We start from the raw sequence: 15,356 nt of genomic DNA, 5'->3' as shown, positions 1-15,356 counted from the left end.
TCATGTTTAAATGTTCAAAAATAAATGCGACTTATACACCGATGCGACGTATCTATGTTTTTTTCCTCGTCATGGAGCATTTTTTGACTGATGCGACTAATACTCGGGAGCGACGTATAGTCCGGAAAATACGGTACTCTGTCTCTAACACACCATCCACCAGACAAACTATGAAGGACCCAATAGTTTTTTTAACGACCATTACAATAAATTTTATTATTAATAGGGTGTGAAGCCAGGCCGGGTCAGTGACATGGTGGTGATGTCTACCAAGCCAAAGCAGAGGCTATTGCTAATGGTGTAAGGTAATTATGTCTTACGTTATAACCTGTGATTGTCTTTCAGTGTAAAATTATTTTTTCTTATTTGAATTATGAAATGAAATTCCACACAGGAGCACACTTTACAAAGCAGTGAGGGGGGAGCTGCCTGAACCTGATTTTTATATTTTTAAAAAATCAGTTTTTTTGTTTTTTTTTATAACCTGGTTTATAAGGATTTTTCAGCAGACATTGCACCACTCATCACCACCACTGCAATCAGTGCTGATGTCCCACTGGTTGACTCAGCATTTGGGAAAGTTCAGGAAGGCAGTTCCATCTCCCACCAGCACCCAGTGTCTGTGAGCCGGATTGTTTTATTCCACCCAGATGCCCCTCCGCCACCACCTCTACCTCTAGATGGTTACAGGTTGCAGCCTACTAGCTGCCATTTTGTGTGCAATCTCCAGCAGCAGCTACATCTGCAATCTCTACAAACTAATTTGGAAGGAAAATAGAGGTTGCTGCAAGGGAGCAGAGTGTCTCTGTAGAGTGGCACAGAGTCAGGAAGAATAGGATCACATCTTCCCGCCTCAGGAAGATTTGCCATGTCCGTGGTCAGAGCTCAGCAGAACGCCTTACTGAGCGAATAAAAAGGGTGTGGCTCAAACAGCATCAAAGAGGGGCCTGGCATTAGAGCCGGTTGCCATTCAGGAGTATTGTTGGGTAAAGAACACCAGTTACTGGCCTTGTGGCTTTGTCATTCACCCTGATGCTCCCTGGTTAGGGTCATCTCCTGACGGGGTTGTGTTTGATCCAACTGAAAATCCACCCTTTGGCCTGTTGGAGATCAAATGCCCAAATGCGAAAAGCTACGTTGACTGTACATATTTGAAATTACATAGCGACACCATGAAATTAGAAAATCAGCACAGCTACTACTGGCAGGTCCAAGAATGGAGTGGTGTGACTTTGTTGTGTTTGCAGAAGAGGACATGGTAGTCCAGAGGATCTACAAAGATACAGAGGTTGCTGAAGTCAGTGGTGTGTGATAAGTAAGGAATAATAAAATCAGAAGTTATGACAACGAGATGTTTATAAATCAACCATAAATCTTTCATGTGGCCTTTTTTTTTTTTTTTTACTTCAGTGTAATTAAAGACTTGAAACACAGAATGGTTGTTGCATTTTACTTTTTTATTAGAATAAGCCAGTAGAGTAAGTACAAACATAGTCACCTTTCATTTTCTTCAAGCTCTTTGAATTAATTCATAATTTACAATCTAATTTACAACAAACGAAACAAATATATATCTAAATCTATCTATCAATCTCTAAATCTATCTATATATCTATCGATCTATCTATCTCTCAATCTATCTATCTATCTCTAAATCTATACAGATATCTATATCTACAAGTTTTTAATTTATGTTGTAGAAAGTACATTTATTTTGTGTTACCAATTAATAAAAGCATTCATCTAGCATAACCTTCTACAAATTGTAAAGTAGATCTGAGATGATATGTGACTGCTTCTCCACCAAGGGCGTCAGTTTGTTTTTAGAAGTGGTGGGGACAATAACCATAAGCTTGAGTGTGGTCTGAAAAGTGCTGGGTACCCTTAAATGTAAGCTATTCATCCATTCAACGCTGCATTACAATATGCTCTACAGTGCATTGTCAGGTGTTGAAATTATTCGAATATTCGAATACTGGTTCGGAAAATTAGTATTTGAAGCTTAAATCAGTATTCGGAGCTTCGTTATTTTTTTTTTTCCACGTAGGTGACGTTACCAGAGCGAGGGAGGCAAACTATAAGCGTCAGCGACACCAAGCAGAGAAGCGAGAGAGGTGGAGGAAGAATAGATATCTTGTTTCCCTTTACTTTATAACACAACATTAGCGGGATCTCTGGAGGAAAAGTAATACTTAAAACCTTAGCTTAGTTGTTTGTTTACGTTCGCTGTACAGCGCCGCGCAAATCAACTGTGACTGGCTTGCTGCAGAGCGTGAGCGTCTTGGGAATACCCGGTCAATATAATGGATATAATATGGACACATAAGACAATCAATATTCGGTATTTGTTATGGATTTATTGTACAAATTCCCTGAAAAGATGCACGTTCCAGGATGAATTGAAAAGCTCCCGTAAGGGCTGAGATGACAGAGAACAGCTGATTTGTAACGGAGCAACAGCTGTTCGCTTTCACGGGGAAAAACGAAGGAACTTCAACCTACTTAGGCCTACTAATTAATGTTCAAAAGCTATTAAATCTTCAACAAAATATGCAGATACTGTCAAAATCGGTTCCAGGGAGTATATAAGGATTATTAATGTTGTTTTTGATGGTGTTTTTTTCTGGAACGAGTATTCGAATATTCGCTCGGAAAAACCAACGATTCAAAGCCTGAAAAATGGCCTTCGGGCCAGCCCTATGAAGATCCTATTCGAACAATAAAAGTTGAAAACCACAGTTTGTGTTTTGGCTTGTTTTGCAAAACAGCGTTGGAAACACCAGGGTATTGGCTCGGGATATGTAGGCCTAATACTAATACACACAGGACAAAGAACAGTGTTGGCAATTTAACACTTATCTTGACATCAACAGAGTTTACCAGACAAACAATGCCAGACTGTAAAGGGGGTACGAAATGAAACGAGGTACTGAGCATCAGCCTTTTGAAGACGAGCAAGGGCTGGTAGCATATGTTATGCTGCATTAAAAAAAAGAAGAAAAATACAAGCACCCAGAGGACAATTGCATCTGCCAAATCCTGACCACCAGCAAACACTTGCGAAGGACCAATGTAGACTTCACTCGTTACAACATCCTAAGAAAATTGTCCGCAAATAAAATCCCCTTCAGTTTAGGATAATCACACAGGTTATGCGAGAACATATTTATGTCATGATAGGCCTACCAGGCTCCAGATCATCACATATCTCAATCAGACAAAACCAACTATAACCACATTGGCATAGCAATCGCACTGTGTGTAGCTGCTACTAGCTGCAATCTATATGTACAATGCTGCATACTAACTGGAACACCAACCAGAATCAGATCACAATCGCTTGGGACCGTTGGTAACCTTTGGCCAGGTCATCACGATTCACGAGCAAACAGAACCTGCAGCAAAGTTTACGTAAACCAATTTCTTACCTTATAGGCCGCAAGGTGAAGCACGAAAAGTCCTTTAGAAAATGAATCCCGTTCCACTCACTGGCATCTACACAATCTTTAGCTTATAAAAAAGAACGAGTCGTGGTTAGTTACCAAAAAAAAGTTCGTCGCTGATTTTCCAGTCGATTGTCTATATGGCTTTGTTTTATGCAGAACTAGAGACTTCAGAGCGTAATAAGATTTTTGTCGGGAGCCGTGCCACGGTTCGACACGTGATCATGCTACACCAATGAGAAGGCTGCTTTTTGACAACAGAATGGAAAAATGGCGGCTCCCGTGTGGTTAGAAACAACGTTAATGATAGAGGAAAACACCCGAACATCCTCAAAAGTGGGCTAAATTAATTCTAATTAGTGCTGTATACATAGCCGCGTCCAAGAATAACAATGAGGCAAATATACGATAATGTTATTTTTATGGTAAGTCATTTACATCAAGTTTGACATACATGGGAATACACATTACTGACGATCTTACATGGACTGTGAACACCCAGCACACCGAAGAAATCAAGGCAAAGACTGTACTTCCTACATCAGCTGAGGAAGTTCAGAGCATCTGCACCCATCAGCTGTGTGTCCTGACAGCATCACTTGGTATGGGAACTGTACAGCCTGTGACTGCAGCACCGAATCATCAGAGCATCTCTCCATATTCTGCAGGAGACCTACAAGAAAAGACTTACCTACCAGCGCCCAAGGTATTGTAAAGGATTCTTAACATCCTGACCATGGACTTTTCAAAACACTGAGGTCAAAATATTTCTTTATCTTTCTTTCTTCACACTTGCACAGAAAAAACAGTAGTATTTCTATGTATGTGACAAATAAACCTCCATGTATCAATAAAAGGCAGTAATTGTACTTATACCAATGACCATCTGTTTGTTCATTCATTCATTCTTCCACAAATGAAAACAACACTAATGAACCATAAAAACACTCTTTATGAAACATGAAATATGATATATAAAACTGATGGGAACTTGCACGTCACCTGGATGACTAGAAATCCGGCCCCTGACAGTGTTTTGCATGTGATACACTGTGGCTGCAAAGGTGCCTGTGAGACAGACAGATGTTCCTGTTTTTCTGCAGGATTGTGTTGCACAGACCTATGTCGTTGCCGTAGTTGTGCCAACACAAAAGAATCAGAGTAACTGGAAGATAACTGTCCTGACACTGACACTGACAGTGAGGACTGAGTGTCCCTAATCTGTTATTTCTTATTCAGTTTTGTACAGTTTTATATATCATATTTCATGTTTCATAAAGAGTGTTTTTATGGTTCATTAGTGGTATGGTTCATTTTCATTTGTGGAAGAATGAATGAATGAACAAACAGATGGTCATTGGTATAAGTACAATTACTGCCTTTTATTGATACATGGAGGTTTATTTGTCACATACATAGAATACTACTGTTTTTTCTGTGCGAGTGTGAAGAAAGAAAGATCTAGAAATATTTTGACCTCAGTGTTTTGAAAAGTCCATGGTCAGGATGTTAAGAATCCTTTACAATACCTTGGGCGCTGGTAGGTAAGTCTTTTCTTGTAGGTCTCCTGCAGAATATGGAGAGATGCTCTAATGATTCGGTGCTGCAGTCACAGGCTGTACAGTTCCCATACCAAGTGATGCTGTCAGGACACACAGCTGATGGGTGCGGATGCTCTGAACTTCCTCAGCTGATGTAGGAAGTACAGTCTTTGCCTTGATTTCTTCGGTGTGCTGGGTGTTCACAGTCCATGTAAGATCGTCAGTAATGTGTATTCATCATTCATTCATTCATCATCATTCATCATATTCATCATCTACCTCCTCCCACTTGGCACTATCCTCAGGCAACATGGTGTTCAATTCCACTGCTATGCTGACGACACCCAGCTCTACCTTTCAACAAAGCCCACTGCTACACTTCCGCCAGCTGTACTTACTGCCTGCCTCCATGACATCAACTTATGGATGACACAAAATTACCTCAAACTTAATAGCAGTAAGACTGAGCTGCTAGTGGTTGGCTCCAAATCAGCTCTTGCTAAGATGGAACCTTTCACCATATGTGTAGATGGCAGCACCATCCCTTGCTCCAACCAGGTCAAGAGCCTTGGTGTCATACTGGACAATACACTATCATTCAGTGCACACATTGTGGCATCCCGCCACGGAAGCCTCGGCCTGGACAGGCCCGGGGTACCGTAAAGGACTGGGTATACCACCCCCACCCACCAGCCGGCGATGGAGAGCAGCCCATTCGGCTCCCCAATCAGGGTGATTGGGGGACACCTGGCCGAAAGCTGAGGAGCCATTTTAAAAGGAGGCACAGCACAGCACAGCACGGGTCGGGAGAGCAAGGAAGAAGGTGGCGCTCTGGTGAGAGAGAGCCTGGAGGCCCACGGAGGCCCTAGAGACCGCGTCTCCTTCGTTGTTCTGATTTGAAGTGAGTGTTAATAAATGCCTGAAATGGCTTATACTTCACACCAAAGTGTCGTTTGTCCGTGGAACCCGGCCCAACCGAGCGCCGGGTTGCCACAACATAAACAGTATGTCAAGATGTGCCTTTTACCATCTAAGGAACATTGCACGGCTTCGCCCAGCGCTCACCCAGCAGAATGCAGAAGTCCTTGTGAATGCATATGTGACATCCCGCCTCGACTACTGTAATTCCATCTTGTCTGGAATCCCAAATAAGCTACTCCACCGGCTCCAACTCATCCAGAATTCTGCAGCAAGGATTGTAACACGCTCTAAATCCACCAGCCATGTAACACCATTGCTTATCCAACTGCACTGGCTTCCAGTAGCCTACCGAATTCAATTTAAAGTCCTGCTCCTGACCTACAAGTCCCTACACAACAATACCCCCACCTACCTCTCTGACCTCCTGGAATCCTACACTCCTGCCCGCTCACTGAGATCCTCCACAGCAGGCCTACTGCATGTCCCTAAGGCGAACCTCAGCACCCTGGGAGAGAGGGCTTTCAGCTACATCGCCCCCAAGTTGTGGAATTCACTGCCAGACTACATCAGACACTGTGACTCAATTACTGACTTTAAAAGCAGACTTAAAACTAATTTCTTCAAGATAGCTTATGGACTGACTGACTGACTATTATTTTTCTTATTTTTATTTATTTCTATGAGATTATTGTAATTGTAATGAGATGATTGTTTGTGAAGCGACCTTGGGTGTCATGAAAGGCGCTTTAAATAAAATGTATTATTATTATTTTTTATTTTATTCCCATGTATGTCAAACTTGATGTAAATGACTTACCATAAAAATAACATTATCGTATATTTGCCTCATTGTTATTCTTGGACGCGGCTATGTATACAGCACTAATTAGAATGAATTTAGCCCACTTTTGAGGATGTTCGGGTGTTTTCCTCTATCATTAACGTTGTTTCTAACCACACGGGAGCCGCCATTTTTCCATTCTGTTGTCAAAAAGCAGCCTTCTCATTGGTGTAGCATGATCACGTGTCGAACCGTGGCACGGCTCCCGACAAAAATCTTATTACGCTCTGAAGTCTCTAGTTCTGCATAAAACAAAGCCATATAGACAATCGACTGGAAAATCAGCGACAAACTTTTTTTTGGTAACTAACCACGACTTGTTCTTTTTTATAAGCTAAAGATTGTGTAGATGCCAGTGAGTGGAACGGGCTGAAACGAAAACCGTGTTCACCTTACGGCCTATTATGTGGCCCTCCACATGCAGGCTAGATGACGTATCCATATCGATATTATCCAGTGTCACAAACATGCTTTTTATAGGAAGCAAAAGGACCGGATATTTTCTGAATAAAAATGACAATTTTGGCTGTCTGTCTTGAAACTTCTCCAGTGCGTTCAAACCAAACGCAACGGGACGACAAGATCCCATACAAAGTGAACGTATAGACGCGTATCGGGCGAATATTTTTGATTTGTCACGCCACACTTTCGCCGTGCACAGGCAAGAGCGTTCACGAGGATTTGTGGCGCTAAAATTTTCAACTTTGACACGAATTTCGCGTGATGACAGCCAATCAGCGTTCAACAGCGTGGCCACTGAGTGACATGTGTAACGTAACAGCCAATCAGCGTTCAACTGTCAAACTCAGCGCAGTGCAGTCCGGGGTGTACTGCAGCATGGAGGAGAAAGTGATTGTTGCCGTTTGCGACTCTCGGACCTCTATATATGATAGTATATAATATAATATAATTGTATATATAATATCACGACCAAAAGCTCTGTGTGCCTCCGGATGGCCGTAGCAGGGATCTCATAGGGATTGGGCTTCTCGGGAGTCGGGGTTTGTTTACCGGCGTTGCCATGGTTTCCGGTCTTGTGTGTTCCAACGGTTTATTAGGTAGGCCTATATAATAAATTATGTCTTCGAGCGTGCCTATCGCATGATTTTAGACTCGACGATTTCAGTTGAGTATGTGGGGATTTTTATTTATTTTTATTTATTTTTACACATTTTTAAAACTGGTGGGGACAAAATTCGTATTTCAAATAGTGGGGGGGACATGTCCCCCCCGTCCCCCCGTAATCGACGCCTATGTTCTCCACTACTACCGGAAACAGTCGTGCCCACCACTGAAAACCCGGAAGTTAAGAGACGCCATTTTGTGCACCAGGCCAATAAAGAATTCCAAAAATACTTGCGCAGCCGAAATGTACCGATCCAACGCCACGTTACAATGCATATAATAAAATCTAATGATTCCATTGCTCTTGTGTGGGAGGTCGCACTTGCTGTCTCCCTCAGATTTTAATTAAACCATCGTGGTTCAAATGTTCTCATAATGATCAATGACAGCAGACATAGGCTACTAGACATGCATCATGCTGAGACCAGTGGGTGTCGGAGAATTTTTGCAGGCATTTTTTGTTGCGATGTTTGCATTAAGCACTGTAGGCGCTTCGGTGAGGCTGTGATGAAGTTCACTATTTATTGGACCCTGTCTAGACAGTAACGAACATCCCTGACCATAGTTAATCGCGTTTGTAGTCTACACTCAGACGTGAACTCATTATTGCATGCGGGTGTCTTCATTCATAAAAAAATTAAAACATTCGGGAGTATGCAATAATACAAATTATTCTAAAGAGGTCAGAGACTCTGTGTGCAGCCCCGCCTTCCCCAGTGAACCAAGAAAGCCTTCGCCGTGACGAACGGATGATTTGACCCCCTCGGTTTTACACAGGAAACTTGAGATACAAGGGTGAAATCGCCGGGCGTGCCAAGCTGCGACAGAACCGGCTCGGCAGTGTAAAAAGACCTATAGCCAGGGTTCGAGTTAGGTGGGAGCTGAGCTCCCATAGAGAGAGGTCTGGCTCCCAAGCAGCAAGATCAAATATCTGTGGCTATCTCTGAAACTACAGCAGCATATTATTGTAATTACAAATAAAGCCATTTTCCCTACCTCATGCAGAGTAATATTGACGTTAGGTGGGATAATAGAACGCCGGTCATTATCGGGAAAATAAGCACAGACAGGGCGAACCGGACACCGACGCGAAACGGAGGTGCTCCGACCTGAAGTGGCTTATTTTCGATAATGAGCCGCTACTTGCCAAACGAGAAAAGTAACTTCAAAGGCGTCTTTTTACAATTTATTTGTTACCATTCGTAGTGTTGACCAGCAGAGAAATAGTTAGCCAAAGACGTTGACGTCGCTTAGCAACCGAATACACTGGCGTTGTTGTGAAGGGCCCATGCAAGTGAACGGAGAGTTCCACGGCATTGAGAAGAGCCGTGTCATAATAGCCCATATTTATGTCCTATATCCCTATATCTCCCCCGTCAACAACTTTAAGAGACCCCCACAGAGATGGAATCATAACTCGAACCCTGCCTATAGCCTACTTCATCCTGCCCAACAATATGGGCAGGATCTAGACCAAGCTCTCCTAATCGGGGCAGCAATAGCCGTGTGTCAATGCCTAGCCTCTGCGTTTGAATGATAATGAATGAATGGAATGTTGCATTTTTAATGTCTACAAATATTCTAGACTAGAGAGCCATTCAATGAAACCTTATGCGGAATCTGATAGTCGGCTCTTTGCTGCGCAAAGTATGTTTCAGAAATCAGCACATTACGATAAATGTAGTTGTCACACAAGCTATTTTGGATTTTTGCAATATGGAATTATTTCAGGGGGGGAAATGCCATGAAAAAATGTATGTACAGTGTGTTCAGGATTAGGACTGAAATATATATGTCGGCCTAGGCCTAATCAATTGTGTTTTAATATCTTTAGCATTCATATTATTGCACTCTATTCTTTGCAGGCTACTCTGCGGTTGGCCTTGATGGGGAGATATTTTAACCAGTGACGGCAGGTGGTGATTTTGGGTGGATGGGCTAACGAATGCATTACATTTACAATACTTCACAGGGCTCCAGACGCCATGAGGTCACCTTTATATCTCTGTTCATAACTTTCATATAATGTGAATGACTTTTAAACAAGAATAAGGTGTAGAGAAATGCATGTCTTTATTTGAAGCACAATTATAAATAAAAAGAAAAATAAGGTGTTTAAAGTGCTTCACTGAGCTGAAATTGAACATTTTGAACTAAACCATTAAGCAAAATAAAACTTTTTTTGCAACTATTAAACAATTAAAAATGTTGACCGGTCTCCCTTTGCGCAAAATGCGGCTGTAGAGGATCACACACTCTTTGGTAGAGACGTCTGTGTCGCCGTCAATCATGAAGGACATGTATGTGGCGTTTCCGACGCCCGCAGCTGTCTTTTGCTTTAAGGTGTCGCCTATTACCGCAATGAATTGTGCACATGCCATCTCCTTGCTATACGTCGGGTCGACGTTTAATCCATTTTACTTCATGAGAATAATTTCGGATTTAAATTTGGTGAATGGCAATTGGCAACTCCTCTTTGGCAATGTCGTATGCAACATTAAATTTGAGCATTTCCGATTCCTTAGAGAACCGTATTGTTACTGCCTGTCGCTGAAATGCAGCTGGGAGAGGGGCCACTTTCTCTACACATTTGTCACGTCATGTTGGGTTATTTAGACATATGCTTTTTTATATTTATATTTCGTTTCGATACAAAACGTTGTTGACCCGCTTACAAATGCACTATTACCGGCCATATTCTGACCGCACTCCTGACAGTAAATCTGTACATCGTTTGGTTGATGTGTCCCCAATCTCCCCCAATTTTTCATTGGGGGAGATTGACATTAAAGAAAACCAAAGACATTAAAGAAAACCGATTAGAAAGGAAATAATCCACTTTGTTCATGTTCATGCTAACGCCCGCCATACTGCACTTGCGCTGTGATTGGTCGAAGTTCACTGTACTGTAGCTACGGTGCTAGCTGTAAGTCCAAGGTCAGCCTTTGGGCTAAACTAATTCAGCCCAAATGGGAAGTATACGAAGGGGGCGTGTCAGGGCACCTGTCAATCAAACGTCAATGGAAGCTTACGCTACTGTGCTTGGGCTAAATGAAATTAGCCCAAATGGGGGCGTGTCACGACACCTGTCAATCACAATAAAATGGCCACTTTTTGGTGCTGTTGCTGCTTTAGGTTCTACCAAAATTTAAAACAATATGTTCTAAGGTTTTTAATAATATTTTTTCATTTTTACTGTAAAATGTAGGGAGGGCTTAGCCCTGTTAGCCCATTTATACCAGCCGTCCCTGATTTTAACCCTTTTTAACCCCATTTTCCTGCAACATTCCTGCGTCTCCCCCTGCGTCATAGCCCGTTTCAGCACCGTGTTAGTGGAGAGGTACAATCCTACGAACGTCGTGAGTGCAGCGAATGTGCGTTCATGTTAAGAGGAGTTTTGGGAAACGCTCCAAAGAAATTTACGATGGTTCGCAAGATCCATTGTGAGAATGATCGTACGAGCGAAGATCCATCGTTATCAGGAAACTGTACCCTGTGCCGTTATTGAAAAACAATGCACACCCTTGGAATGGAATTGACCAATCAGAATCAAGTATTTAACAATACTGTGGTATAACTTCAAATAACCCATAAATAAATGATACATGGGAAGATTAATGAATATCATACCACACCATTGTTAAATACGGGACAAATGCCTTTTTGACAGTTAGAAATCAATGTGCCCTGGCTGGGACAATATTTTAACTCTCATAACTTAAAATAAAAAGCCAATAGCGTTATTGTACCTGAAATACACGCCACCTAGAGGGCTGCCACTCTCATCCTAAATTCTTCACTCTCATCCATTCATCCATTCATTCACTCATTCAACCAAATGACTTTAACTGGGATCCTCCAGATCAGGAAGTAGGGTTGTGGTGCTGGAAGCCGGTTTATTGTACGGTTTGTTGATAATGATACATGACCTGGTGCACCATGTTTTCATCCAGGCAATCTCTCCCTCAGGGTGTGTGGGGACGGCTGGTTTAACCTGGGCACACTGAATACTCAATGTGCACAGGTGTGCAGGCTCAGCCAGCCCCAGAGTCCAATCAGTTTGACTCGGGCATGTGAGGCTGCTTAAACCAGCCATCAACCCCACACCCAATAGTTACAGATGATGGAAACCAGGGTGAGAAACAGGCTCTTATATTGTCGTTGAATACCCAAATATTGTTTTGTTTAGAAAACCTAGTGGGCCAATTCTTCTGTCAGTTAGCATTGCTACGCTTTAAAACTGTATTCCTTAAAGGCACCCAGTGCAACTTTCGAGGCTTAAAAATAAACATTCAATTTCTAGTCTTTTTTACACGTAGTAAGTTTCAATAACTCCATACCATTACATACCGACATTTAAGCAGCAAAGATGAGACGTCGTTGTGTGGTGAGAACTGATACAAAATCGATAACAACAATAATGCCGCCATTTTCTTTATTTTTTGTAACCTACAATAAATAAAGCAGGCTTCCAGTCAATGGAAAAATGGCTTCTCCCCACCGGCGATTGTTGTTGTTTACGATTTTCTATCAGTTCTCACCACACAACGACGTCTCATCTTTGCTCCTTGAATGTCGATATGTAATGGTATGGAGTTATTGAAACTTACTACGTGTAAAAAAGACTAGAAATTGAATGTTTATTTTTCATTGAATGTTTACATGAAGTTGCACTGGGTGCCTTTAAAATTGAGGTTTTGGAGTATAACACACAGCTGCGCACGAGGTTGAACGTGATTGCTGTGTAACGACTCGTACAGGATCAGATGATTCCTTACTGACTCGGTTTAAACTGCTTGAAAACCGGAAGTACTCTGATTTCTAGTATACCCCAGCAGATGCAGTCTTAACTTAATGGTGGATGCATTTTGTGCTATAATTACCAAAAAAAACTTAATGGGAATGTAAAGTGAACTTTAGTATAATAAAACTATAATAAATACGAACGCTAATAATGTTGACATACATTATGAAATAGTCTAGGCTACTTTTTATGGAAATCTGAGTCTGGAATCTGCCCTCACCTACGTCAATCAATTACTTGTCATTGCTAACCATTTTAGTTAAGCATTGACCTTTTTATGTTTCGCTGAATGGTACGATCCTCTGTGCGTTCATTTATTTTTTTACATACAAATAATCTGCTCTTTGTAGAGTTTTAGTTGGGCACTTTAAGCAAGTCCTATATTGTAGCCTGTATTGTACTGAAGGCCTATCTGGTGTAATAAGTGTAAATGTATCATACCTATTAATAATAATTCATAAAACTAATTCTGTGTGTGCGTGTCGGTTATGTAATGATGGAGCCTTGTTTCATCCTGCAAACTGGTTTAGTGTCCTCTAAAACCACGTCAGTTTGGAGATTAGACTAACACGCACAAAATACGCCCTCTAGTGTCTGATGTGAATTTCTCTGAAGACACAGCAATTGAGATCAAGGTAAAACACAGCTGCAGGTTAAACCACAAGTACATATGACACAGCATGGAGCTTAAGACGTCACGTGACTTCTTGAGTTTAAAACCGTGTTAAACTCTGTCACACTTTAAATGTAACTAAAATCTACAATAAAAAACTCCTGGGCCTCCTGTTTGTAGAACACATGTACTTTGGCACTGTATTCCTTGCGTAACAGCATTATTATGGTATATTGTAATATTTTAGTGAAACATTTGAATTTATTGTTAGGGCTTCAATATTGATTTTGTGGTATACAACGGATTTCAAAATAAAGTGGTATTTTTGAAACTTTACAAAATATCACTGATCAGTGCTTAATTTATTGATTAATTTGTCCATCTTTCGAATCCGTTCAGGGTAATAATCTTAAATGGCTTCTACAGTGGTGGATTTTAGTGCACAACCATAATGAATCTTTGAACATTTACTATTTTCTTTGTTGATGTTTAAATGTGTTGCAAAAAAAATACTTTTTTTTTCTTTATTTAAATAAGTTTTGGGATATTCAAATTATTTATTAGGCCATCAAATATTGCTACATGTCTCTTTCGGTTTTAACAGTGTGTTAACTTTTTTACGTTGTGTGCAGTAAGGACAAGTTTGCAGAGTGAGTGGGGCCTCATCATCAATCATAATCATCATAATATTTGGTGGACACTTGCATTCAAATATTGACTTAGTATGGGGGTCCACGGTTAAAAAATGTATCATGCTAATTTCCTCCCTATTTTTGCTAGCTGTTAATTAAGTTGCAGAACAGATGCATCGTTATGGCTTGATTTAGGACCTACTCTAAAATATCTATTTATACTCTTTGCTCTTTCTTCAAATCAACACGTCCACCATGTGAGGCAGGAATGCTGGGAGAGGGGGGTACCCATCTCCGTGCAACCGCAAATGAGCCCATCGTTTTTGGATCAGTGAATTATCAGCTACAGATACATCTAAAACAACGGCCTTTACGAACACCAATTGTTGGTATGTTACCTAAGAGTGGTCCGGTGGCCCTGTGTTTATTTGGCAGACCACAGCTGTGGTTCGCCAGCTGTCCCAGGGCTGCGTCACTGCCAAGTGACGGCATGGATCCCCTTTCAGCATTGCAATGCACCACAACCAAAGTGACTACTTTCCTACAAGCTCATATATCTAACAATAAAACACACTATAGGCTCACAGACATTAACAAAGGTATGATCTGAGTCTGACTGGCACACCAACCCTGCTTCAGCAGCAGGGTTGTTGCAAGCGACTAAATTTAATTATCACAAATCACGATCTATAACCTTTTTATTGTTCAAACAATGAACATTAATGCTCATTATTTTGTGAGTTTTGGTTGATGTAAATGTTGGTTGTTATCCACATGCAGTGTAACACTATTGCTGATACTAAATCAACCAATATCTAAGCTGTTCACTGTTCACTAAGCTGTTCAAAATCATATGATCATAAAAGGCCAAGTTAGTTTATAGAAATCTCAGGCATGCACACAGACACAGACCTACCAAGTTACTGTTGGTATTGTTGCTGTCTTCCTCTGGCATCGGCAAATACACAGCTAGAGCCACACAATTGGCGAAGATGGCAAGTAAGATGATGATTTCAAAAGGTCTGGGTGGAATGTATTGGAAATCAAAGTGGCACCATGACTAACATCTAGTAAGGTTTACAATAAATAATATCCATGGTTATTGAAGGCGGCCTAGAACCATCGGAGGCAATTCAATATCTTGATTTGTTCCACAAAACGCAGACATAACTGTTAGCCGGAAATTGTTATGTTGATAGTTATGTTGATAGATTCATATTAGTTATTACTGAAAGAAAAAGTAGGGCCTATTTGGGCTGGAAAATAAATAGTTGTTGCATAAAGCCCTCAGCCATTAAACTATGACATCTGTTCAATGCAATTATCAGGTTTCCAGAACACGTTTCAATGTATTTATGATGTAGGGATAGGCCAATCTAATGGTTTGAAGTATGCAGGTAATAATATAATGACTTGACTATCTATATAATACATAC

General features: G+C 41.1%; 1 protein-coding gene and 1 long non-coding RNA gene across 4 annotated transcripts in view; one reads left to right on the top strand and one right to left on the bottom strand.

Annotated features, from left to right (window-relative positions):
• Positions 1–15,356, bottom strand: part of LOC132452075 (dihydropyridine-sensitive L-type skeletal muscle calcium channel subunit alpha-1-like) — a 137,876-nt gene that overhangs the window by 121,525 nt on the left and 995 nt on the right. For all 3 annotated transcript variants that reach the window (XR_009524229.1, XM_060044442.1, XM_060044441.1), the window contains exon 2: positions 14,837–14,942. Coding sequence is in view for 2 of the 3 variants with exons in the window: in XM_060044442.1 (XP_059900425.1) it covers positions 14,837–14,942 (106 nt within the window). In the remaining variant the exon portion in view is untranslated. The remainder of the gene's footprint in view (positions 1–14,836; positions 14,943–15,356) is intronic.
• Positions 3,429–6,683, top strand: LOC132452609 (uncharacterized). The gene is made up of 2 exons (XR_009524424.1): positions 3,429–3,868; positions 5,290–6,683. It is a non-coding gene; the product is annotated as an uncharacterized LOC132452609 (long non-coding RNA).

Source organism: Gadus macrocephalus, chromosome 23 (genome assembly GCF_031168955.1).
Source record: "Gadus macrocephalus chromosome 23, ASM3116895v1".
NCBI classification, from domain to species: Eukaryota; Metazoa; Chordata; class Actinopteri; order Gadiformes; family Gadidae; genus Gadus; species Gadus macrocephalus.
This window is presented reverse-complemented; position numbering and strand designations above follow the sequence as displayed.